At 38.5% G+C, this 24,229-nt stretch overlaps 1 protein-coding gene and 1 long non-coding RNA gene across 3 annotated transcripts in view; one reads left to right on the top strand and one right to left on the bottom strand.

The window, feature by feature from the left end:
* The window catches only part of LOC311628997, a 102,224-nt gene extending 96,457 nt beyond the window's left edge, over positions 1–5,767 (bottom strand). Inside the window, exon 1 of the long non-coding RNA XR_014796116.1 lies at positions 5,644–5,767. This is a non-coding gene — a long non-coding RNA (uncharacterized lncRNA). The remainder of the gene's footprint in view (positions 1–5,643) is intronic.
* The window catches only part of GLCCI1 (glucocorticoid induced 1), an 80,043-nt gene continuing 60,883 nt past the window's right edge, over positions 5,070–24,229 (top strand). For both annotated transcript variants that reach the window (XM_084896678.1, XM_084896679.1), the window contains exon 1: positions 5,070–5,679. In XM_084896678.1, coding sequence (XP_084752804.1) covers positions 5,199–5,679 — 481 coding nt within the window. In that variant the 5' untranslated portion in view covers positions 5,070–5,198. The remainder of the gene's footprint in view (positions 5,680–24,229) is intronic.

Genomic DNA, 24,229 nt, shown 5'->3' on the forward strand with positions numbered 1-24,229 from the left:
ATAATGTACATCATGTGACTGTAAGCTAACAATACTATGCTGTATAGTTGGAAGATGCAAAATGAATTTTTTAAAAGTTCTCACCATAAAAACATTATTTTAACTATGTGAGGTGATAAATATTAACTTTGTGTTAATCATTTTGCACTACAACTTATATCAAACCATTATATACCTTAAACTTGCACAATCTTATCTCAATTATATCTCAATAAATGTTGGGGGGGGGAAGAAAGTAAAATTTTTATTATTTACATGAAATGTTCCCTTTCTACTTAATTTTTTTCAGTTCCTTTATACAGGCCTCTTGAGAATAGGTGTTCCTACCAGTGAGATGGAGCTAACTACAAATCAGCAGATGTTACTCCCTAACTGATCCTTCTCAACTGTCCTTCTCTGTCCATTTCAGGTGGTTATTTTATTTTTCTGAAAAATGTAACTGCCTTTTCTTCATTACCAATTTCATTTTCCATTTTCAACCTCTGATGACCCTCCAAAGATTAATATTTTTCACTTTGTGGGTATAAGGACCACACTGCAAGATATGCTTTCTTTTTGAATGCCAGCCCAATGCAGCTATCTGTATAGTTTACAGAACCACACGGAACATTTTTCTGCTATGTGGCTATGCCTTTGCAGCAGAAACATACCTGTTATCACTTTTTTTTTCTGACAAAATGCAGTTTTAGTTCATGAGACAAACACTGGATAGAATTTGCTACTTTTTCAACAACATTGAACAAATATTGATTGTCTACCATGTACTGAACACTGTTGTGAAGATTCAGAAGTTATAAAACAGGTAAAAAGTCTTACTTTCATGGCCCTTATATTCTAAACAGACAGAACAAAAAATAATTATGATTTATATAATATGCTTCATGGTGATAGGTGCTCTGGAAAAATAGAGAGAATGCCTAGGGGTGCTTGCAATTTTTAAAGATATCCAGCCCAGCTGGCGTGGCTCAGTGGTTGAGGGTCTACCTATGAACCAGGAGGCCACGATTCAATTCCTGATCAGGGCATACACCTGGTTCTCGTGGGCTCGATCCTCGGTAGAGGGTGAGCAGGAGACAGCCAATCAGTGATTCTCTCCCATCTTTGATGTTTCTATCTCTCTCCCTTTACCTTCATATCTGAAATCAATTACATATGTATGTATGTATGTATGTATATATATATATAAAATAATACAAATGTTTTCAGAAAAGCTGTCATTGTGAAGATGGTGACATCTGAGTAAAGACCTGATGAGAATGAGAAAGTCGTGTGGATATCTGGGGCAAGAACTTTTCAGGCAAAGGGAACACCTACTGCAAAGGTGCATGTAGGCTGTCAGAAGCTGTCAGAAGTTTTACTCCAAGCATCTGCCAGGGGCAAAAATTCAGGCAAGGCTTTTCTTGTTGTTGCTATAAAGAATCCACCTACATTGAGAGCTTAATCAGCTTAAGATGAACATCAGTGTGGATCTGTTTAGTGTTTTCTCTCAAGCCATGACCTCACTGCTAATACTGACAGCCTCTTAGATTCAGATGGGCTTTGGATGAACAGCCTGGCAAACCTGAGTGAAACTACAATAGAAGAGACATTTTAGTAGCTCTGTAGGCCCAATGTTTTTTGTTTTGTTTTGTTTTGTTTTTTGTTTTTATCTCATCCCCTCTTCACATGGGGCTGCATATTAATCAAATGTAGCCAATGATTCCAAGTTTTCATTTAAACCTAAAATGTAGTCCATTACCATTAATGAACTAGGAAGTATGCATAATATAATTTTACCTCTGATTAGCTAATGGAGGATTCTTGTCCCACAGACAAAGACATGGGCTACTGAGAACAAAGGTATTTCCTATGCCACCAAATTGTGCTTTCAATGCTGTCTTCTAGTCAGGACAACACAGTAAAGAGATCTTACTAAGATTAAGTCTTACTGGTATGTAGACTTTCCAGAGACTGTTACAATGAACAGATAATGTGCGCTGAGCCTATCTCACAGCTAGCTTAGTAGGGTTACAATGCTCTTACAGCCAAGCAATCCACACCTCTTTCAAAGGGGTTTCCAATAGCATTGAGAATATTTCCTAAAGTTTCTATTATCTCCCTGGGGTCCTTAATAAGATATTAAGAACTCAACAAATGGTTATTAGAAAGCAGACAATGGATTTATTTTAGCTCACTTTTGCTTTGTTTGGAGACTGGATTTCTTATATAAGAAAATTAGTACTTATTTCATGAGAATATAGATTAAGAGACAACAAAGGTGGTTGTACAAAGAGTAGGTGTTGAACACCCAAATAGGTCATGATGACTTATCAGTAACTGAAAACAATATTTTGTGATCATACTATAGGGGCTGGCAAAAGTAGGCTTACAGTTATAGAGTACACAAAACAGAGTTTATTCTTTTATTATGATTTATTAATTATTGTATTATTTTCCGTATGAACAATTGTAAACCTATTTTTGCCCATCCCTGTAGTTCTCTGTGTGGGTCGTTTAGATTCACTTTAAATGTTTGACTTGTTAGCTATGGTAGATTTGAACAAACACAGAAAGCCTTAAAATGTGGCCAGGTTGTTGTTTTAAATCCAAATCAGAATCATTAGGATTCTGGCTTGGTATAAATTTAGAATTATTGTAATCTAATGTGTTGAAGTTGTTCCATACTTATTTAGGAGTGGCCAGTGATGACATTTCTATGATGAAACCATGCTGTAATCAACCCAACAACTTAGAAAGTTACCAGCATTTTTTTTTTTTTTTACACCTTTACATCTGTCAAACTTTTTGTTCACAATATGCTGAAAAAGTCATTGGAAACAGTGACACAACAGGTCAATTGTACCGAATTTGAGTCAAGTCTTTTTTCGGTTTATAATTAAAAGGAGCTATTCTGGAAAGCAGATTATATATATAATTTTACAACTGAAGACAGCCCACTACATATATATAGTGGGCTGTCTTCAGTTGTAAAATTTCTTTTGAACTGATGGGAATTTATCTTACAGATGAGATTTGCAGACCATTGAAAATACAAACATGTACTCCACAGCTGTGGGCAGTGATGTGCTAGAGCAGAGGGTTTACTCACAACTCAAGTTAGTCCACCTGGGTTAGATGCTTAGCTCCCCACTTACTAGCCTAGTAATTTCAGGCAACACATTTAGCCTTTTTGCGGCTCAGCTGAGAACACCATGGGGCCAATAATAGTGTCTACTTGCGGATTACAGGAGGACCGAATGAGTAAACACACAAAAGATTCTTAGAACAGGCACTGGCACATAGTGAATGTTCAATAGATGTCAATTATTCTAGCGTGTGATAAAGTGAGGAGCTATCATTAGTCTTTTAATAGGATGAAGTATTGGACACAATGCTAGTATTTATATTGGGTTTGTTTCATGCACTTTTTATAGAACCAAGTATGCTTTCTGGTCTGACCGCTTAAGGAAGCAGAGGATGGCTTCTCTAAGTGAAACTGACCCCTGCATCAAGTGCGTGAAATCAAGGAAGCTTGTCAGCGTGGGCAGACACAAGTGTAGACCAATGTGACTTCCCACTTCTCTTTTTTTTTTTTATCTCAAGGAAATTAAGAGAGGGTGCTAATGTACATCCTTAAATTAATTGTTCCAGATTAATGAAGGCTTAAAACCTTGGTTTATTGTAGAGTTTTTGATAGTCATCTAAAACCACTGTGGTCATCCAAAAATCTGTTATCTCTTCTAGTTTCAACTGTAGAATAAAAACTAAAATTTATCACAGCGGATTGTTACAGTAAGTCTGGTATTTATGTCTCCCAGGAGGCCATTTTGCTTCTGGGGAAAGGCAACGGGGTGCCCTCCATTAATATATCTAATGGATGGTGTCATGACGTACAATTCCTTGTTGACCTCCTGCAATTCAGAGTTATTGTCTGGGAACATAAATTCTAATTACCTCATTTCACTGCATAGCTCCTACCCATGTTAGGATAGGTTTGTGGAAGTTATCAGCCCATTGTTCAACCCAGACTTCAGACACTGCTGCTGCTTTACCATGCTTTCTCGGCCTAATTCGCCACGCAAAGTAAGGTTACGACTGACATTAGAGGGGAAAGGATGGATTCTTCTGGTTCCAGCTGCAGAACATCCTACCAGAACAGGTGTACTACTTCCAAGTCAAGTTTGCCTCGGTCTCAGGCTGTACCTTCGGCCCCGCTGGAGGGTGGAGCTCTCGCCGCCTGCTCCCCGGTACGTGCACCCGTCTGTGGGCGTCCACGGGGCACGCGCAGACACTCGGGGACCCACTTTCCCGGGCGGGGGGGGGGGCGCGAGGGGGCAGCCCAATCAAAGCCTCCCTCTCACCTCCGAGGCTGTCAACTCTCACGCCCCGCCCCGCGCGGCCGGCCCCCTCCTCACTCTCCCACCGGCCCCGCCTCCCAGGTTAGAGCTCACCACTGCCATTGGCGGATGCTTCTTTCACTCCTACTCGGGAACCAGTCGCTCGCGTCCTGATGGGGGGCGGCAGAGCCAATGGGAATGCCCGTGGTGGCCGCTGCCGGGTCCCCGAGCGCTGGGGGGCGGGTCCGGGGGGCGGGGCCCGGGCGGGGGAATTAGTTGCCTTTTGGAGTGAGCAGCAGCGGGCTGAGGCGGCGGCGGTGTCGGTGGCGTTTGCGGTGGCGCGGGCTCCCCGGGGACTGGCATACCTCCGGGCCCTGAGCCTCCAACCCGGTCCCCAGCAGCAGAAACCCCGGCCCTCCCTGCAGCCGCGGGGCCTTTCCCGAGCGTGCAGCCCCCGCCTGGCTGCCAGCGGCCCCGGAGGCTGCGGGATCCGGACGGTTGCCTCTCTTCCCCGCTGTCAGCGCGATGCCCCGGGCGGCGGCGGCGGCGGCGGCGGCTGCAGGCTCCTCGCGGCCCCGGCCGTGACCGCCACGCCGCCGAGCCTGACCGGGCGGTTGGGGCCGTTGGACGTTTGTTTTCGCAGCCTTCCCCTCCCCCTCGCCCCGGCGGCGGCGGCGGCGGCGGCGGCGGCGGGGTGCGCGTTGGGAAGGGGGAGCCCAGAGGCTCCGCCCCCTGCCGGCACCCCCGCCCCCTCCCCCTTACACACACTCGCACGCACCGCCGCGCCGGCTCCCACACGCTCCGCGCGCGCCTGCAGCTCGCCCCGCTCCGCGCCTCCGTGGTCGCTGGCGGCGGCGGCGCCCCGGGCCCCGCGGAGCCACCATGTCCACTTCCACTGCCGCCTCCGCCTCCTCCTCCTCCTCCTCCAGTTCCTCCCAGACCCCGCACCCCCCGCCGCCGCAGAGGATGCGGCGCAGCGCCGCCGGCTCCCCGCCCGCCGCCCCCGCCGCGGGGAGTGGGAACGGTGCGGGGGGCGGCGGCGTGGGCTGCGCCGCGGCTGCGGGCGCCGGGCGGCTGCTGCAGCCCATCCGCGCCACCGTCCCCTACCAGCTCCTGCGGGGCAGCCAGCACAGCCCCACGCGCCCGTCCGCCGCCGCCGCCGCCGCCTCGCTGGGCAGCCTCCCGGGGCCCGGCGCGGCCCGCGGCCCCAGCCCGCCCAGCCCGACGCCGCCGCCGCCGCCGGCCGCCGGGGCCCCCATCGAGCCGGCGCCGCGAGCCAAGGGCCGCCCGAGACGGTCCCCCGAGAGCCACCGGAGGAGCAGCTCACCTGAGAGGAGGAGCCCGGGCTCGCCCGCGTGTAGAGGTAGCGAGCCCAACCCTCCGGTCCTCCCGGGCGGGCGGCGTCCCCCTCGACGGTGCCCGGCGCGGAAGCGGCCGCCGCTCCCGGGCTCGCTAGGCTGGTGCATTCCCTGCCCCAGGTGTGAGCGCGGCGGCTCGGGAACCTCACTCACCCTCTGCGGTCGGTCGGTCGGTCGCGGCGGGGATCGGCGGAGCGGAGCGGGACTGTGAAGCCCAACTTCTATTTAACCTCCCCCCCCCCCCCCGCCGCCCCTCCGATTTTATCTCCCATCCCTCACCTGCGTGCGTGCAGAGGTGTTTTCAATGGAAGGGGCTGATGAGCTCACGCATGTGTGTGCTGTTTGCAGCGGGGGAGGGATGGATGGAGGATGGAGGAGTTGGGGCGAAACACCGTAAGAAACACGCACACAAACTCTCTCCAGCAGCCTCTTTGTGCTTTCCTTCCAAGTTCCTAATGTCTGGGACTCCCGGGATGGTTCTTTTTTTCTTTCTTTCTTTTTTTCCCCTTTACTTTCTTTTTCTTTTTTGGAGGGGTGCTTGCGTTAGTTGTGATGTAAGGATATATATTGGTAAGGGGACAGTTTTGGGATGTGCAATTGCAGCGTATAGTGTTTTGTTTTTGCTAACCACCCCCCCCCCCTTGTCTACACACCCCCTCCCCCCCCCCCCCCCGCCGTCTCTATTCTATATGGTCATATGCATCAGAGCAGTACTTCACTGGAAACAGCTTATGCCCAGTTCAACATTTTTTTTCATGGTAAATGTTAAAGATCTGTTTGTGAACTGTGCTCAGTTTTTCCTCCCTTTTTTTAAGTACACCTCACAGTCCAGTTGAGCTGTTAAAGGATCTCAAGTTTCTTTCTTTCTTTTTTTTTTCTTTTTTTTTTTTTTTTTTTTTTTTTTTTTGTTGGGTGTCAAAGGTAATGGTGAGTTTGGATGCTGTCGGCTTCCCTTAAGGTTTTCCGTTTGAGTTCGGTTTTGTTTTTATGTCTAGAGGGACACAGTGCATGATGTAGTTGAGTCACCGGGGAGAAAAGGAAGATTAGCCAAAACAGGGAGTTAAAGCTCATGGGGGAGAGGAGAGCAGCTAAATATTATTAGATGCCAGGCTAGAGCCACAGATGCCGCCGCCGCTGCTGCATTGTGGAGAGAAGAGATCAGACTAAGTGGGAAATCTGCTGGGAAGAGAAGCGCTGTGGAGCTGAGCTCTCTGTGCAATGTTTACGTGGTATGTGGAATATTTTTACGGCGTTTCCTTGATGAGGGTCTTAGGACTTGGAGAAAGTGGCTGTGTTAGGATAGATTACAGCTTTGGTGTTTTCGTTTTAATATTTCTGACCTGTAATTAACATGTTGCCAAGGCACTTGTTTTCAGACCACTTGATGGTGAGGCAAGGGAGGATGCAGTAGCACTGGTATGTGCACATGAGCACCAAGAAATACATCCTGTAATCTGTATGCACCAGGAGGAATGTGCTCCCCCACTCCTCCCCCAGGTCGAGCCAGCTGCTGCAGAAACTGACATCCTCCAGCAAATCCTGAATGAATGAATGAAAACAACGTGATCGCCCTAATAATGACCACCACTGAACACACATCTTTGGTTGTATTTTATAGGAAAGGCCACCATTTTCTAACAGATTAATGCCATATGCACCTCTCTCGCACATTTTCTAGAGCTGTATGAAATGAGAGGTAACAGGATGAAAAGAAGGCAGCAGTTACATTTTTTTTTTTTGAGTGATCTAGCTTAAACAGGGTATAGATTGAGTTTTGGGATTTTCTTTTAGGCACTCATATGAGAGCCATAAAATAAGCATTCCAGACAGATTGTGTACAGAAGGTTTTGTGGGAGAGTAAGAGTAGTTTCGGCAATTGCTACAACAATATAATGGCCATCTAGTACCTCCTCCTCTTTTGTTGATAAACACTAACATCTTACAACAGATCATAGTACAACTTGTTTTTCTGCATCCTTCCAAAGCCTTAATTGCTTAGGAATTACATGGTCCATCATCAGGCAGTTTTAATGAAATTTGTGATCAGGTTTAAACTATCCTCTTTGTTGTTTGTAGTGTGGCACCTCCAAGTTTAATGCAATTTTAATGCAATCATGATGAAAACACTTCTGAGTTTGGGTGTTTGGTAGACAGATTTGCATCATCAGAGAGCTTGTACTGGGAATGGAAGAGGCTTTTCTGCTGGTTTTAACACGGGTGGTTTTGTCAGTTTCTTACATTGAAGTGATTTTTGAATGCAGACTCTTCTGCCCCCAGAGAGCTACCCAAATTAAAACTACAACTATTCTGTTCTGTTTACTTAGCCATTTAAAATCCTTACTATGAATAGTTGGACAATTTCTCAAACAATGACTCAGTTTCTTTTGAATTCTGCAAGGTTCTGACTTCAGTGGGTTTTAGTCTCCACAGGTCAAGGTTCCTGCCGCTGCCTCTGCTGCTGCAGACACTGACATCACTATACTGCATGAATGAAAACAACGTGCTCCGTCTCTTCTCTGCACCTCCTTCCTTTTCTGCACACTGCTCTGGTGTGTGTGTGTGTGTGTGTGTGTGTGTGTGTGTGTGTGTGTGTTTAGATGGTGTGATGCTGGGTATGAAAGTACATTTAAAATGTTAAGTAATGTATTTACTATAGAGGCATATTGTTTACAAGAAACTAAGTGCTATGAGCATTTCGACTCGAGGTGACATAACTGAGCATTCAGTTTTGTTTTTTTTTTGTCTGGACTGGTGGTTATGGAAGAAAACATAGCTTTAAATAATTTTCTTTGGAATTGTCTTACCAGGAAGAAATTATGAAACAATATAATTTCTTAACATATTAGCTCATTGTTGTATCCCTCTCAAACACTTTTAATATGCATAGTTATAAGATTAAGGCTAGAGTTATAAAAAATGGTATTTAGACTTTTTCACCAGACTAAGGAAAAGCTGAATTTTTTAGATAGGTGCATTCGAATTTAATGTGATCTTTTATAAAATATGGCAAGAGGATGCTAATTTCCTTTATTTTTATAGCAGTTTTAGTCTATTTAAATGGGTATTATAATAGATACATAAATTTCCAAATGCATCTTGTTTCTATAGAAAGGACATGGAGTTTTACAAATTGGAACTATCCTGTTTATGCACAGGAATCATATTTTTGTATTTTTAAAAATTTGTTTTGTATTTTTAAGCCTTCGAGGTTTTTTTTATTTATATTCATCTCTTTACTTCTGCCATTAGCAAAATGTCACCCTCCCCTTCTTTGGCTCTGAAGGGTCTTGAAGTGGTGAATGACAAGCTATTGAATGCATCCTCAGGCTCCCTGTGATGTGTTTGTAATAGATGTAAAATCATAAAGTATTATGCAAATAGTTATTTTTTTGTAATGGTAATACATAAAGTGTACCTTTGAGATATATAGGACAACAAATGAGAATATAACAGGTACTATTAAAATTAATGATCTTTAAGCTAAAATCATTAGTAACAACCAAAAGATAATATAATAAAGTTGTTTCTTTCTGAAACCTCATACAGTAAAACCTATGGACTTAAAAATAGAACAAATACAGTTTTCGCTGGGCTAGATAGTAGGCAGCATTGCAAGGTCTCTGGTGATTTTTGTAAAGATTGAGCATTAGAATGAATTATAAATTCTAAAAGATGAAAACATTTGTATTGGAGTACTCTGGATGGAGAGTACTGCTTATCTTTAAGTCTTAACACATCTAGTTAACAAAAACATGGAAGAGCTTGTCATTCTTATAGCTCCTGCTTTGGAAAATAGCATGTGTTGATTTCTCATTTAACCTAACATTTATTAGGCCTAGTTGTTTCAGCAGATTACTAATCCTAGAGTGAAATTTGATTAGAATTTTTCATGAGTACCTTGAGGGCCTTTTTGTCTTACATATTAAGAAGTTACAATTATATTTTTAAAAGAAAATGCAAAGCCAACCAGCATGTAATGTTGAAAGACAGCATGCATGTGTGTGTGTGTGTGTTTTAATCAATTAATTTGCTTTCAGTTTTTTATATCTTCATTAAATTTCCTTTTATGAGTCATTTTATGCTGTGCTTAGTATGTGGAATGCCAATATTTTAAATTACTGTTTTCTCTGGATTTTAAAAGATACTCAGACATTCTCTTCCTATAAAGTTACTCCTCAGGTGTATGTTGTCGGAAATTAAGGTTCTCCTCCAGTCCCCCTCTTGTAAAATTAAATTTCTTCGATTATTTAGATGAATCTGTTTCAAAAAGTTTTGGCTTTTTTTCTTTTTCTCTCCTGAAGTGACAGGTTTCAAATACTCATTTTTGGAAAAAGTTTTCAACCTTTGAGAACTACACTAAATACCAACAACATTCATTATTTATATACCTAATTTTCCTCATCAATTATAGTGCATAAAATTTCTAGCTCAGTGAGTGAATGGCAAAATAGATAATGAATTTATAGAAGTAATTTATTCTTAAACTACTATCTTATGTTCAAAGATTATATTCCTTTCAAATAACTATTACCCTAAACATACCAGTCCTGAATATTATATACCTAAGGTATATCAAAGCACCTAAGTAATTTTCACTCTATGTAAAGTTTTGTGTGTATATATTGAACTAAAAAGTATTTCGTCATTTAAAGTACTTTTTACGGAAGGACATTTCATTTACTGCAGTGTACATTTCTTCAAGGGTTTAATGCAAATTAGGATTTATATATTGGGGAAATGTTGAAGTTACCAGTAATGGCATCCTTGTGGTTTTTATTTTGTGATAATGGGGACTAAATGTGAATTAGAAAACAAAGGAATAATTGGTATCCATGGCAATGAATAGCAATGGAGATAGTGACAACGTTCATCAGTGGCTAATAGGAAAGGGTTTTACTTAAATATTAAATTTAAAAAAAATTTTAAAACCTGTTTTATTAAAACTTACACATGTAACTAAAACTTTCACATCTGTTAAGGAGTGTATACTAATGACTTTGTTATTCCTAATTTTAGTTCAGTCTTTTCTCCAGAGTTTAAAATTCCCAGACACCCACCAAGATGGGCTTTTCCACAGCACCTGTCCTAGGTCTGTGCCTGGCGCTGTTGTGTTTTGTCTGCAATATAAAATTTTGACCCTGGCCAGTATACTGTTTATTTTAACAAGAGGTTGAGCTTATCTATCTGCTGATGGTCTCAAACTGGGTTTTCCAAAAGTAAGTGGAGGAAAGAGAGAAAAGTACTCATCTATTGATACAGAAAACCCTAGGAACTAATGGAGGAGCCAGAAGCCACCTCTCTTTCCCACTACCCCCCTTCTGGACCCCCTGTACTCCATACATCAAATGGCTGATTCAAAAGAATAAGATTGGTGTTTATTTTGCAAAATAAACTATAATGGGTTAATAGTAATTATGAAGAAAATAAAATATTTTACTTATACCATAAACAAATTGTGGAAAAATACTCATATTTCATTTTAGTAGGAACAAACACTGCAAATACCTTTATGCAGTATTATTTACTTCAAGTGAATGCTACTGAGGCAGATACTAATGGGTAAGCTTATCAATAACTTCCCCTATATTATGTTGTGTCTCAAGTTGTAGGTGGAAATAAAACATTTGAGTGCTTACTTAGTACAAGGCAATGTATATTTTTATTCAGCAGGACCGAGACTCAAATTTCTTATTTCGGATCTACTGTTTATTCCACAAGACTATCTAGTTGCTCCTAATTCAAAATACTCTGATATTGGTGAACAGTCATGATTTCTGAGCTAAAAATTGCCAAAGAGTAGCTTTTCTATTGTTTCCACAGCACTATTATTCTGAGCTGGGATGTGCTTTGACATTTTCAGAATGTCTAAAAATGTAAGACCTAGAAGGTTGAATGTAACTGAAATAGAAAATGGATGGATTGGTCATATTTCTCCATTTGTTTATTACATAAAAGTGTGAGTGAGTGAGTGTGTGAGTGAGTGAAAAAACAAAACAACAAAAGAGTAAGGATTACTCAAGAATATGAACTTGTGTTTGGCCTTCCTTACACTTAAAATCTTTGCTATTCTTGCATCATATTATGGTGAGAAGAATTTCTTTTTCCCATGAGTATTAAAAAAAGACAGTTATACATGGTGGTAAATTGATGAATGACTCAGGATTCATTCACCAAGCAGAAACTGCTCTCAAGTGAGTGTCCCAGCAACTTTGTTCACTCAGCCCTCCCAAGAACTAATAGGTGTCATTGAATGTGTGGGTTTGAACTCTGCATGTTTGAAAGTTAATGAAGTGCCACCATGGCACACCTTAAAGATGGCTCATCAAAAATAAGGACTAAAGAGACTAGTGAAACCCATTATTGCCTGGCAAGGTTAGTGTCCAAAATTGTCTTCCAGTTATTAGAATTAAATCCACTAAACATCTGAATGCGTTTCATAACAAGAAGGTAATAATTGCTACAACTTGCTGCCTAATGTTTCTAAAGATCAAATAAATGCCTATCAATTACTGACAGTAATAGCCCTTATTTAGCCAGTATGACCACAGGGAAAACTTTTCTAAATAGTCCTATAGCTAAATTTAACTCTTACATTACTAAAAAATTAACTATTTGATGAAACATTTTCTAAAATTATTTTGTATTATTTTACAATCAGTAATTCTTTTTTACTTTTTTCATTTCTCCCCCAACTTTACTGAGGTATAATTGGCAAATAAAAATCTTGTGTATTTAAGATGTACAACGTGATGATTTGCTATGCATATAAATTGTGAAGTGATTACCACAGTGAGGCTAATTAACACACCAGTCACTTCACACAAGTACTGTTTTTTATGGTATATGATGAGAACACTTATGACATACTCTTAGTATATTTCATTTATATGATACAGATACAGTATTATTAACTGTAGTCTCTATGCTATACATTAGATCCCTACAACTTACTCATAACTGAAAATTTGTGCTCTTTGATGAATACTTCCCCATTCCCCTCATCTGACATCCACTGGCAACTACCATTCTACTCTCTCCTTTTATGAATTTGGCTTTTTAGATTCTCTATGTAAGTAATATCATATAGTGTTTGTTTTTCTGTGTCTGGCTTATTTCACTTGGTACAATGTCTTCCAAGTTCTGTGTTGTTGCCAATGGCAGGATTTCCTTATTTTCAAATTTTTATTTTACTGATTTTTAGAGAGAGAGGAAGGAAGGGGAGAGAGGAACATCCATTTGTCATTACACTTATTTATGCATTCATTGGTTGATTCTTATTTGTGCCCAGACAGGTTATTGAACCACAACTTTGGCATATCTGGACAACGCTAACCAGGTCGGCAAACTGCGGCTTGCAAGCCACATGCAGCTCTTTGGCTCTTCCACAAAATACCACATGCAGGTGTGCATGTACAGTGTGATTAAAACTTTGTGTCCCATGCATAGAAGTTGGTTTTCGGCCTGGAAGGGTCTATTTTGAAGAAGTGGCATTAGAACACGCAAGGGGCCAAACAGCTGCATTTGGCTCCCCTGTTTACCAACCACTGCTCTAACCAATTAAGCTACCTGGTCAGGGTCAGGATTTTCCTTTTTAGAGGCTGTATAATATCCCATTGGGTAGGTGTACCATATTTTCTTTATTCATTCTGCCATCAATGGACATGTAGGGTACTTCCTTATCTTATTGTGAATAATGCTGTAGTGAACTTGGGATGCATATTTTTCTTCAAAATACTGTTTTCACTTCTTTGGATATATACCCAGAAGTGGGACTGCTGGAATGGATGGTAGTTCTTTTTTTAAGTATTTGAAGAACCTTCTCCATACTGTTTTCAATTCCCACCAATTTATCTTTCCAGCAGTAGTGTACAGGGTTATCTTTTCTCCACATCCTTGCCAACACTTTTGTTGTGTCTCTCCCTCCCTCCCTCCCTCCCTCCCTCCCTCCCTCCCTCCCTCCCTCCCTCCCTCCCTCCCTCTCTCTCTCTCTCTCTCTCTCTCTCTCTCTCTCTCTCTCTATATATATATATATATATATATATATATATATATGTAATAGCCAATCTAACAGGTATGAGATGGTATCTCTTCATGGTTTTGCAATTCCATGATAATTATAGATTCTGTGAACATTTTCATGTACTGTTGACCATTTATATGTCGTCTTCTTTTAAAAAAAAAATTTTTTTTTTTATTGATTTCAGAGAGGAAGGGAGCAGGGGAGAGAGGTAGAAACATCAATGGTGAGAATCATTGTTCAGCTGCCTCCAGTGTGCCCCCTACTAGGGATCGAGCCTGCAACTCGGGTATGTGCCCTGACCAGAAATCCAACTGTGATCTCCTAGTTCATGAGCGACGCTCAACCACTGAGCAATCGATGCTCAACCACTGAGCAATACCGGCCTGGCTATATGCCTTCTTTGAGAAAATGTTTATTCAGATAGATTGCCCACTTTTAATTGGGTTATTTGTTTTATTGCTATTGAGTTATGTTTCTTATTTTTTATTAATCCTTTACCAGATATATAGTTTGCAGATATTTCCTACCAACCCATAGATTGCCTTTTTGTTTTGTTGATTATTTCCTTTGCTATGCAACCCTTTTGCTTTGATGTAATCCACTTTGTTTCTTTTTGCTTTTGTTGCTTGTGCTTTTGGTATCATATCCAAAGTGTAACTGCCATCACCATTACCAAGAGCTTTACCCCTTTATTTTGTTCTACCAGTTTTATTTTTTCATGTTGCATATTTAAATATTTAATCCATTTCAAGTTGTTTTTTGTGTGGTGATAAGGGTCCAGTTTCATTTTTTACACCTATATATCCAGTTTTCCAACACTATTTGACTATACCTTTCTCATTGTGTATTCTTGACACCTTTCAAAAATTAGTTGAATGTATTAGTGAGTTTTTATTTCTGCGCTCTCTATTCTGTTCAATTGGTCTTTGTGTCTGTTTTTATGCCAGTACCATATTGTTTTTATTATGATAGCATTGTATAGGCTAGATGATTTTTAATAAAGTGATTATCACTTATTGAGCTTTTATATCATCCCTTGTCTCTTCACTGGAACCCAATGTAGAGTACTTTTATAATCCCTCGTCACAGATGAGGAAATACATCTTGAGAAGTTATGTAATTTGTCCTGTGTCAGGCCATATGCACAGAGGGCCCATGTAATTCTCTAAGTCCTAACTTCAAGTGCACTGAAAGTTACTTTTAGAGCCCAGTTAATTATGAGGCAGGAAAGCATGCACAATGGGTTATCCCATTGCTTATCCAGTTAAGTCATGGAAAGGGCAAAAATAGCTTAAGGGGTGGGGGGGCAGAGTATAAAGAGAAAGCTAAATGGTACTAGAGTCCAGGGTCCATAGAACTTAAAATAGTTGCAAGTATTCCAAGTGATTCAGGCCTCAGGTATGCATTTAAGAATACACTTCAAAACCTTATTATGCCAGCCTTTCCCTTGATGTTTAAAGGACCTACCACTTTGCTAAGACAAAATGTAAATTGAATTTTTAAAAACTACCTTCCCCATGAAATTTCAAAACATGGGTATATTAAGGTCTTTTGTATTTCCACATTTGAAAAGCTTTACACGTATAATAGAGAATCATAAGGCTTCATTCAAACCTAGCATTGATTCTTCACATTTATCATCCTTTGATTTTTATTTTATTTATTTTATTTTATTTATATGTCACTCTCAATGGCAAAGCAACAAGGTTCACTATCTTCTCAATTTATACCTGTTTGGGCTCTTTCACTTTTTCTGGGTTTGCCAATGTGATGCAGACAAGATACTTTGGTCTCCATTTTAATAATATCTCCCAGGGTGTTTTGGCCATTTTTCAGTGTCACTTTTACTTACCATAAGCTCTCTTTAATAGTCAGTGTGGCTCATGAGTCCTTCCATAAGTAACATGAGAAATGGTATTTTTATTAAGTAAAGATATAGTGAAAGTGTTCTATAGAGTCTATGTGATAGTTTACTTTTCTAGTTGAATACATCCGTTTATAAGTTGAATTAGTGAAATAATAGTTGGATCTTGGAAGGTAATAAAAACTAGTAGGGCTTTAGTTGCTCAGGATTACATTAGGTCTAACCCATAAAAAATTTTACTATTCTTATGTAAACCAGTGAAGATATTTTCCATGAAGGTACAAAAAGATCATAGTAAAATGTAGATTTACTTATATATTAGCTGGTAGTCTTTAAATAAAATATATTCATAATATCTTTGAGAGTTCTGGGACAGTGTCATTTTTCTTTTTGCTCTAGTATGTTTGAGATAATCTGATGAATCACTCTGAAAAGAATCCACTGTCCTTTTCCTGCTTAAAGTCAGGTTATTTAAGTGCTCAGTACTTACTAAATGGGGGTTAGCAAACATTGCTAAATGTAGTTTCATTGGTATTGTAAAATCAGGGAGCTGGTCTGTGCTCAGAAATAAGGTGGTTGTTTTCTAAAGCTACAATATTCTATTGTATTTTGATAAGATCTTTACAAAATTTACAGTAAAGCCCATTTATTCTTTATATGCCAAAGTGACCCATTATTAAAAAAATACATTTGGTTTAGTCCATTGCATTGTCCACTCTTTGTCTTTTTGGTTTATATATGGCCAAAGATTAGTGTAGCTTTAATGTAATTCCAGTGATAACTGTTCATTCATTAAATAAATGTTTGTTTCTGGTATTATACTAGTTGTTGGCAGTATGTTAGTGAGTAAAACAGATGGATTGTTCCCCTCTTTCACAAAATATTTATTGAACCCCTATTATGTCTGAGGAATTCTGTTTGACCCATACAGAATACATATTCCAGAATGGGGTATGTTCACATTCATATTTCTGGGCAACGTCAGTTCATTTAAAGTCTGCCAAGAATTTGACCCACTATTTCTTCTGAGCTTTGGACTTTATATTAATTATTATTTTCTTTCATTTACCTTCCTAAGTTAGATTGAGCTTTTTTGTATTCTTTTTGAATACTAAATACTATTTTTCTTTCATCAGCTAAAGCTTAGAAGAGCTTTATCCTATGACTTCTGTATTATATCAAGGTCTAAGCTATACTGCTGCCTGGACATATTATAATATCCTGCTATAGTTTGGCTTAGGACGATGTCACTGACTCTCTGTACATGGGCGTACATACACATACCCTCTCAGAATTCTAGATTGTATTGTTGGATGTGGTTTCTTGTGTAGAAATGTAGTACTATGTAGTAATAATGTTGTGTAGTAATACCTGGACAGTGATGCCCTGTGTGGCTATTGAAATGAGTAGGACTTGGCTTTGACTAAATATCTACTGTTACTTGATATCTTGGTTGAATGCACAATGACTTGTTTTTATTATACCAGAATTTGCTTAATTTAAATTTTTATCTATTTTTAGTTTTCACCTTAAAGAATTACTAGCATTATAGCCTTTAGTATTACTGTTCAGTTGTGTTAGTTAAGCTTTAGGATAGTTGTCCTGTTATACTTTATACTAAGCCACGTGGTTAAAAAAAAATGTCTTTATACAAATACTCCTATTTAATGGACTATTACATTTAATCTCATGGTAAAACAGATCTTGGGTGATCCTTTCTGGCTTGATTTTTTATTTTATTTTTTAGCATGTATATGGAACCTTGAAAAAAAGCATATAGCCCTTGAATATAACATATAATAAACCATCTAAAATTGCATATAGAAATTTTAGGAAATAGGAAGGCATAGGAAAAGTAATGAAATATATTATTGCTAATTCTTGTTTGATCATGTAAAATATTTCATTCTTGAATTAAGTGCCTCATAATGTAAAAGAAGGTAAATATATAATACAGTAGCTAAATTTTTTATTTGATTCACTCTTATTATTCCCATCATTAATACAGCAATTCTAGAGACTTTAACAGTTCAATTATGATTTTTAAAATTTCAATTCATCTTAATGTTTCTATAAGTCTGTATTCAAGATCATTTAGGGGGATGTGTGTACTTCACCAAGTAGTACTTTGTCAATTTTAGCGTTCCAGCATCCAGCATGGTGTCTGGTGCTTAAAAGGCCCTGTGGTAAATATTTATGAAATCCTTACATAGAATTTACATAGAGATTTCTGTTTTAGCTATGTGTGTTGTTAGGTTCAAATCACTGAACAGTGTTTATTATTGGCATGCAGTCCTATAAATATCTGACAAAAATGCAAATTAATAGCTTTTACTTGTGTGGCTCATTTTCTAAAATGCCTAATGGTTTAGGTAACTGATGACTGTTATCCTCATTTAGGGCCTGTCATTCACCAGTGATGTGTAAGCCTGGAAAAGCACTGATTTAGACCTTCACATAGAAAAGGAGCTGGGTCCTTTTCCTGCTAGAAATAGGTGGAACAGGAGATGGCTGATATTAAGATAGTCAAACTTTCGAAGAGACAATTCTATAAAGTGTGTTTCTAAGTTACATTTAGAGTTCTGCTAAGTAAATTTTGGTCTAGTAAGGCTCCATAGAATTAACTTCTGAAGCTGTTATATTTAGAGAAACTTAAACCATCATGCTTAAAGCTTGGTGGTAGATTTTTCAGTTAAAAATCTAAATGTTTTTATAGTCTGTCATAAATATCATGATTATACTAAGCTACAAGAAAGGAGAAAGTAAATTACATATTAATTTGTGCTTCATTATAATGTAAAATTTTTAAATTGTAGAGCAGATTTTGCAGTGGTTATTTGCTTTAGAATGTCTAACTTATGTGCAAGTAAAATTATTCAATTTACCGAAGTGTTATTTACACAAACTTTTTAGGAAGTCAGTTACACAAGGTTGAGGTTTATCTGAGGTTGTAAAAACACATTACTGAATAGTGTAATTTCTTATTGCTGCATAAAATGTTTTAGTGACATTTAGTAGCATTAACTAATATCATAAGTTATTAAAATGAGCATGAATCGATCTTTTCCATTCCCTTTCTAGTCTGAGTTTAATGATTCTAAGAAATTTGGTATTGAAAGAACCCTAAAAGGGAAATACCTCTTATGCAATAATGATTTTATTTCTCACATTTCTCTATAGAAACATATGCTTTTAAATTAGATAAATATTCCAAGGTTTTTTCCTAGAACATTTTGCTCTTACAAAAAGAAGTTATTACTTCAGTTATAATTTCCTAGCAAACTGATTCTAACCAGCTTCATGAGGATATATTTCTTCCATCATGAAAAACTTTAACAAAACTTACTCTTTTTGAGATCAGGAGGATAAAGCAATAACTAGAGTATGCATAATTAGACTAGAAATATGATTAGTGCTATGAATTATGATTTTATTTATAGTTGTATATTCCTTCCATCAAGATTTAACTTAAAGTATCTGTATAAACTTAAAGACCAGCTAATTAATTGGCTAGCTAATCTGTATATTCCCAAGGACTACTTAATGTGGGTGTGTATATGAGTATAAGAGGAAGAAGGCCCTAAAGTTTACATTCCTTTCGCAGCCATCACTGGCTCATAATACTGTAAATAGTTTTAATATGGGAAGTGGTGGTGACTTAGGGATTTTGCTTGTTTCATTAAGGTAAAACCAATAGACAGGTAACTAGATACAATTCTGAATATCTTCCTTGTGACTATGGGAAAATTTACAATTACTACTGTATTTCCTTCCTGGAGCCATGTCTTTAGTTGAATTCTTTGATCAATCAGTTTACTTCAGAGTTGTTTGGTAAAAAGTAAGTTTGTTGGGTGGGTTTGGACAAACAAAATCAGTTTAAATATAAATTTCCTTTTCTGAATCATCTAACACAGCTTAGAATGACAGTCCATTTGTCTGCTGTTTAAGTTCTTAACAAATGTATGATAATTTTCTATATTGGAGTTAGCTTTGTGCTTTTTGATCAGGGATTTATGTTGTTATTTAAATTCAGAATTGAAAAAAGCATTGAAAAGTATTAATTGCATTTCTACTGATGGAGTGGGAATTTTTATAGGTGGTACCTGTGTATGCAAATTAAAACAGACATGATCTTTACATTTTGTAAGTTTAAATATTTATATATTTTAAAATATTTTTAGAACTGTCTTTGCATGTTTTGCTTATTATCTTTACCTGCTTGCTGGTTTTGTTACCACCTGTACAAAAACTTTAAAGTGTATTCAGCCTATGTTTTACAGAGTAGAATATATCATACTCTCTAAGTTAACATACTTTGAAAAATTAGCCTAATATATTTTTCTATTCTTTGGATAAAAAACACACACAATAATTTATTAATAAATTTTATCCTATAAATTCAAAATTTGGGTCATGTGTTTTAATTATTTATATGTAAGAAGATATGAATAGAAGTACAGTTATCAAGATGAGTAGAGTATCAGATTATTTAAATTTAAACTTAGAGACTTGGTAGGAATGGAGTTGAATGGTTTCTATTTGCTTATTGGCACTGTGGAGCACAGCCTGGATGAAGACTGTCAGACCCAGAGCATCATTGGGTTGTGTTCTTAATTTCTTGCCAGCATAATCATTGACTTTTCCTCCTCCCTCATTTCTCCCATCCTACTGATCACTGTATCTTATCCCTTCTCCTCAGAATTATCTTCTGAATCTAGTGGCTTTTTTCCATTCCCTTCATATCTTAATTACTACTTGTTGCTTGGACTCTTGGAACTACCACCTCTGAAGTGGTTTCCCCTGCTGTCAGTCCCCCATCTTTAATTTAGCTATTGCACTGCTATAAGCATAGTCTTTCTATACAAAAAGAAAAAAAAATCTGAAATTCAAAATCTGTAGCTTAACATAAAGGACTTATCTCAGCACCCTCCTTTGTGTACCTTTCATTTCTTACAAACTAAACTCACTTTTTAGTTGAAAACACTATTATTTTATAGACCCATCTATCTTTTGAATACATACATATTCCTTGTCAGGGTAAAGTAATATCCATTGCTTTAAATTTGATTAAGTTAGTTTATTCTATCTGTGGTGACAGTTTATGATAATTCAGTGAGACTTATTCTAAAATTTGGCTCAAACTACTCCAAGGGTAATTCAAACAAATGATAAATGAAGTTAAGCCCTTCTCTAGTAGAGACTTCTGTTTATTCACCAACCCATTTTCTTTTCCTCTTGATCCCATATCTATTCTATATATACTTCCTTTGTAGTTAGGCAAGGCTAAATGACATATAGCACTTTCATCCTTATTCAATAAAAAAAGCACTGTTGATCCTCCTATTTTCTCTTTCCTCATCCGCCAGCTATATGCGGAGATTCTAGCAGAGGACTCCATCGAAGGTGGAGTCACAAGATGAAGAAAGTTTGAACTCTGTGAATGATCATGTAGAAGGCGATCTGTCAGCCATGAACATACACATTGTCATTTTATTATGATAAGGCACCAATTTTTAAAAATTGTAGCTGCTAGCATTAGCAGCTTTACTGCACCTCAGAATTTTAAAAAGGTGGTTACCAGCTGCTCCTACTGGAGCTACTTTGAAGTTTACCTTGGGAATCCCATTCTTTCTTTATCTGATCCATCACATTGGCACTTGGGGTTCAGTGCTTCTGTCAGTACACAAAAGACGCTTTATCAAGTTGATTGTATGAACTTGGTGGAATGTATTTTTATACAATTTGCAATTTAGTCTAAATATGCTACTTCACTACTCTTTTATTAAAGACTAGAGGCCTGGTGGGGTCCCTTGGCCTGGCCGGTGATCCAGGCCTATTGGAGGGCCAGCCAGCTGGAGGGAGGGGTCCCGGGAGGTTGGCCAGCTGGCCCCCCCGAATTGGGGCCTATTGAGGGACTGGCTGGCCCAAGGGAGGGGCCGCAAGAGGTTGCCTGTGCTAGCACACTGACCGCAGGGGGCAGCTCCTACATTGAGCGTCTGCCCCCTGGTGGTCAGTGCCAGCCATAGTGACTGGTTGACCTGTCATTCCAATCCTTTGGTCATAAAGGTTGCTTAAGCATATAGATAGACAGATATAGATATAGATATAGATATAGATATATAGATATATGTAGATTTAAAGGACCATTTTCCAAAAAAGTTCAGAGCTGTTTTAAGCACAGTAAGTAAGCCTTATGAAAGTAAGAATGCCTGGCAGGACTAGAAGTTTATGTATTTGTTAAATGGTCTTATTATTTTATATAAAAAGTGTTATGTTTCTTGAATATGCACTATATGAAGAGTGCTGAGACTCTTCGCAAAAGTGTCCTTTGGTAAAGAGGTCCAAAATACCTGCCAGGTAATAATCTAGTTTATGAACATTTGCTTCATAAAGACTAAGGAAAGGATAGACAAATGATATCCACAATAACAAATGTTTCTTGAACCTCATGGATATGGACAACAGTGTGGTGATTTCTGGGATGAGGGTGGGGAGGTATAAGAAAGTATAGAGGAAATGAGAAATGAGGGGAAAAAATGTTTCATGGGTAGTTGTGCTAAGGGCTAGAGCAGGGGTCTTCAAACTACGGCCCGCGGGCCACATGCGGCCCGCAGAGGAGTCTGATCCGGCCCGCCAGGTTTTCTGGGCAGTGAGCACAGCTGAGGTGTTACAGTAGGAATTAGTAGTTCATATAGTCCGGCCCTCCAGCTCTCTGAGGGACCGTGATCTGGCCCCCACTTTAAAAAGTTTGAGGACCACGGGCTAGAGAAACAACAACAAAAAGACAAAAGCCTTAATTTTAGAAATAACCAAATAAAAAAGCCTTGATTTTAGGAATGAGCCCACCCTCTGCCAGATATATCTTAATCATTTATTAATGCTAAAACAGATTAGTAAATGCTGGCAGGTTTTTCTTTACTATTTCATTCTCAAGAAAAAAATTGCTGAGATTGCTAAGATCTATAGTTAGAATGAATCTTCTGTTTATGAAATTGTGAAGGAAGAAAAAGAAATTTGTACTAATTTTGCTGTCGCACCTCACTGCAAAAGTTATGGCCACAGTAGTTGATAAGTTCTTAGTTAAGATTGAAAAGGCTTTAAATTTGTGGGTAGGAAATATGAACAGAAAGTGTGTTCTGAGTGACGGCAGTGTGCTGTGCCAGAAAATATTGAACCTATGCAAGGATGGTTCCACAGATTTAGGAATAGGTTTGGCATGTTATTTCACATCATCATGGTTTGTTTTTATAATTGTTCTATTTTTATTAGTTATTATCACTAATCTCTTACTGTGCCTAATTTGAAAATTAAAATTTATCATAGGTATGTATGTATAGGAAAAAACAATATATAGGGATCAAGTACTATCCACTGGGGTCTTAAAAAGTATCCCCCATGGAGAGAGAGGTAGATGAGTTATTTGACATTTTAATGGAAAATAAGCAAACTTGTATTTATAATGTTTGAAGATATATTGTTTAGTATTTTCTCTATCTCAACCCTATGCAGAAAGGGTTAAAAATTCTAATAGGTGAAGAGGCAGAGAGGAGGGAGGAAAATACAGTTTACCAATCTTAGTATGGCTTTGTTTTCCTCCTATATTGAGTCTTTCCAGTATATATGGACATGTTCAATTTTTTTATTCCAAGTGCCCTAGCTATTCTAGGTATTGTTAAGAGTCAAGCTATATTAAAAACTATAGTCTGGTATTTGTTCACTTTTATCATTTAAGGAAAAAACATTAACTTAGATGCCAATAACAGCAAACTCTGGAATTTTGTGACTTTAGTCCATTTGTAGCTCCTTGGGCAGTGACATTTTGACTGCAGTACAGTTCAGTCAATACTATCAATAAACTATTTTTGACTAAGATTATAATGGCCAGTTCTGTGGCTTTTGTAGATAAATAAGGTGTGATGCTATTCTAAAATATTTTATGACACGCTTCCCCTACATTTAGTCGTGCCACCAGTCATTTTATTCTTTATTAAGTTGCTTTTTTAGCCCTTGGCAATGTTTCCTGGCAACCTTTTATGCACAATATTTGTAGAATTGTTGAGGTGGAAGGTGTTCTGTGTATGCAAACACAGAACTGGTTTTTACCCTGTTCTGTTTTACTCCACGGCCTCCACAAAGGTGTCATTTGTGTAGACTTTTCCTTCAGGATGTTTCCTGCAACTTTTGGCTGTTTCCGACTTTAATGAAGCCTTCAATTTTGGATACATGTCTACTTGACAGCTACATATTTAATTCTTTGGTGTCAATATTTATAAAAGTAAATGCTAGAATAAACATCTGTGCTTATTTCTGAAGCCTTCATTCTGTTGAGTCTTTTGATTTTGGCTTTATTCTAGAGCAGTGTTTTCGTTGTGTATTTTCCAGTTAACAACATGTTCACCATTGCTGGATTTAAGAACACAATGTGAGGGAAGATACAGCTTGTAAGCTGGACTTAATTTACGTAGATTCTTAATTAGGGTCTTTTACATTAAGCAAAACAGTGGCACCTACACATATTTCAGTACAGATTTCTGTTTATAATTTGCCTTTGCAGTCATACCTTACTGAAGTTAAGCAGTTGTTACTCTTTTCCTAGGCCTTTCTCCTTAATCTCCTCTACATTTATAGAATTAACTACTTAACTCTATTATTATGATACTAGAAGCCCAGT

Source organism: Pipistrellus hanaki (genome assembly GCF_964339955.1).
Source record: "Pipistrellus hanaki genome assembly, chromosome: 10".
Taxonomy (NCBI): domain Eukaryota; kingdom Metazoa; phylum Chordata; class Mammalia; order Chiroptera; family Vespertilionidae; genus Pipistrellus; species Pipistrellus hanaki.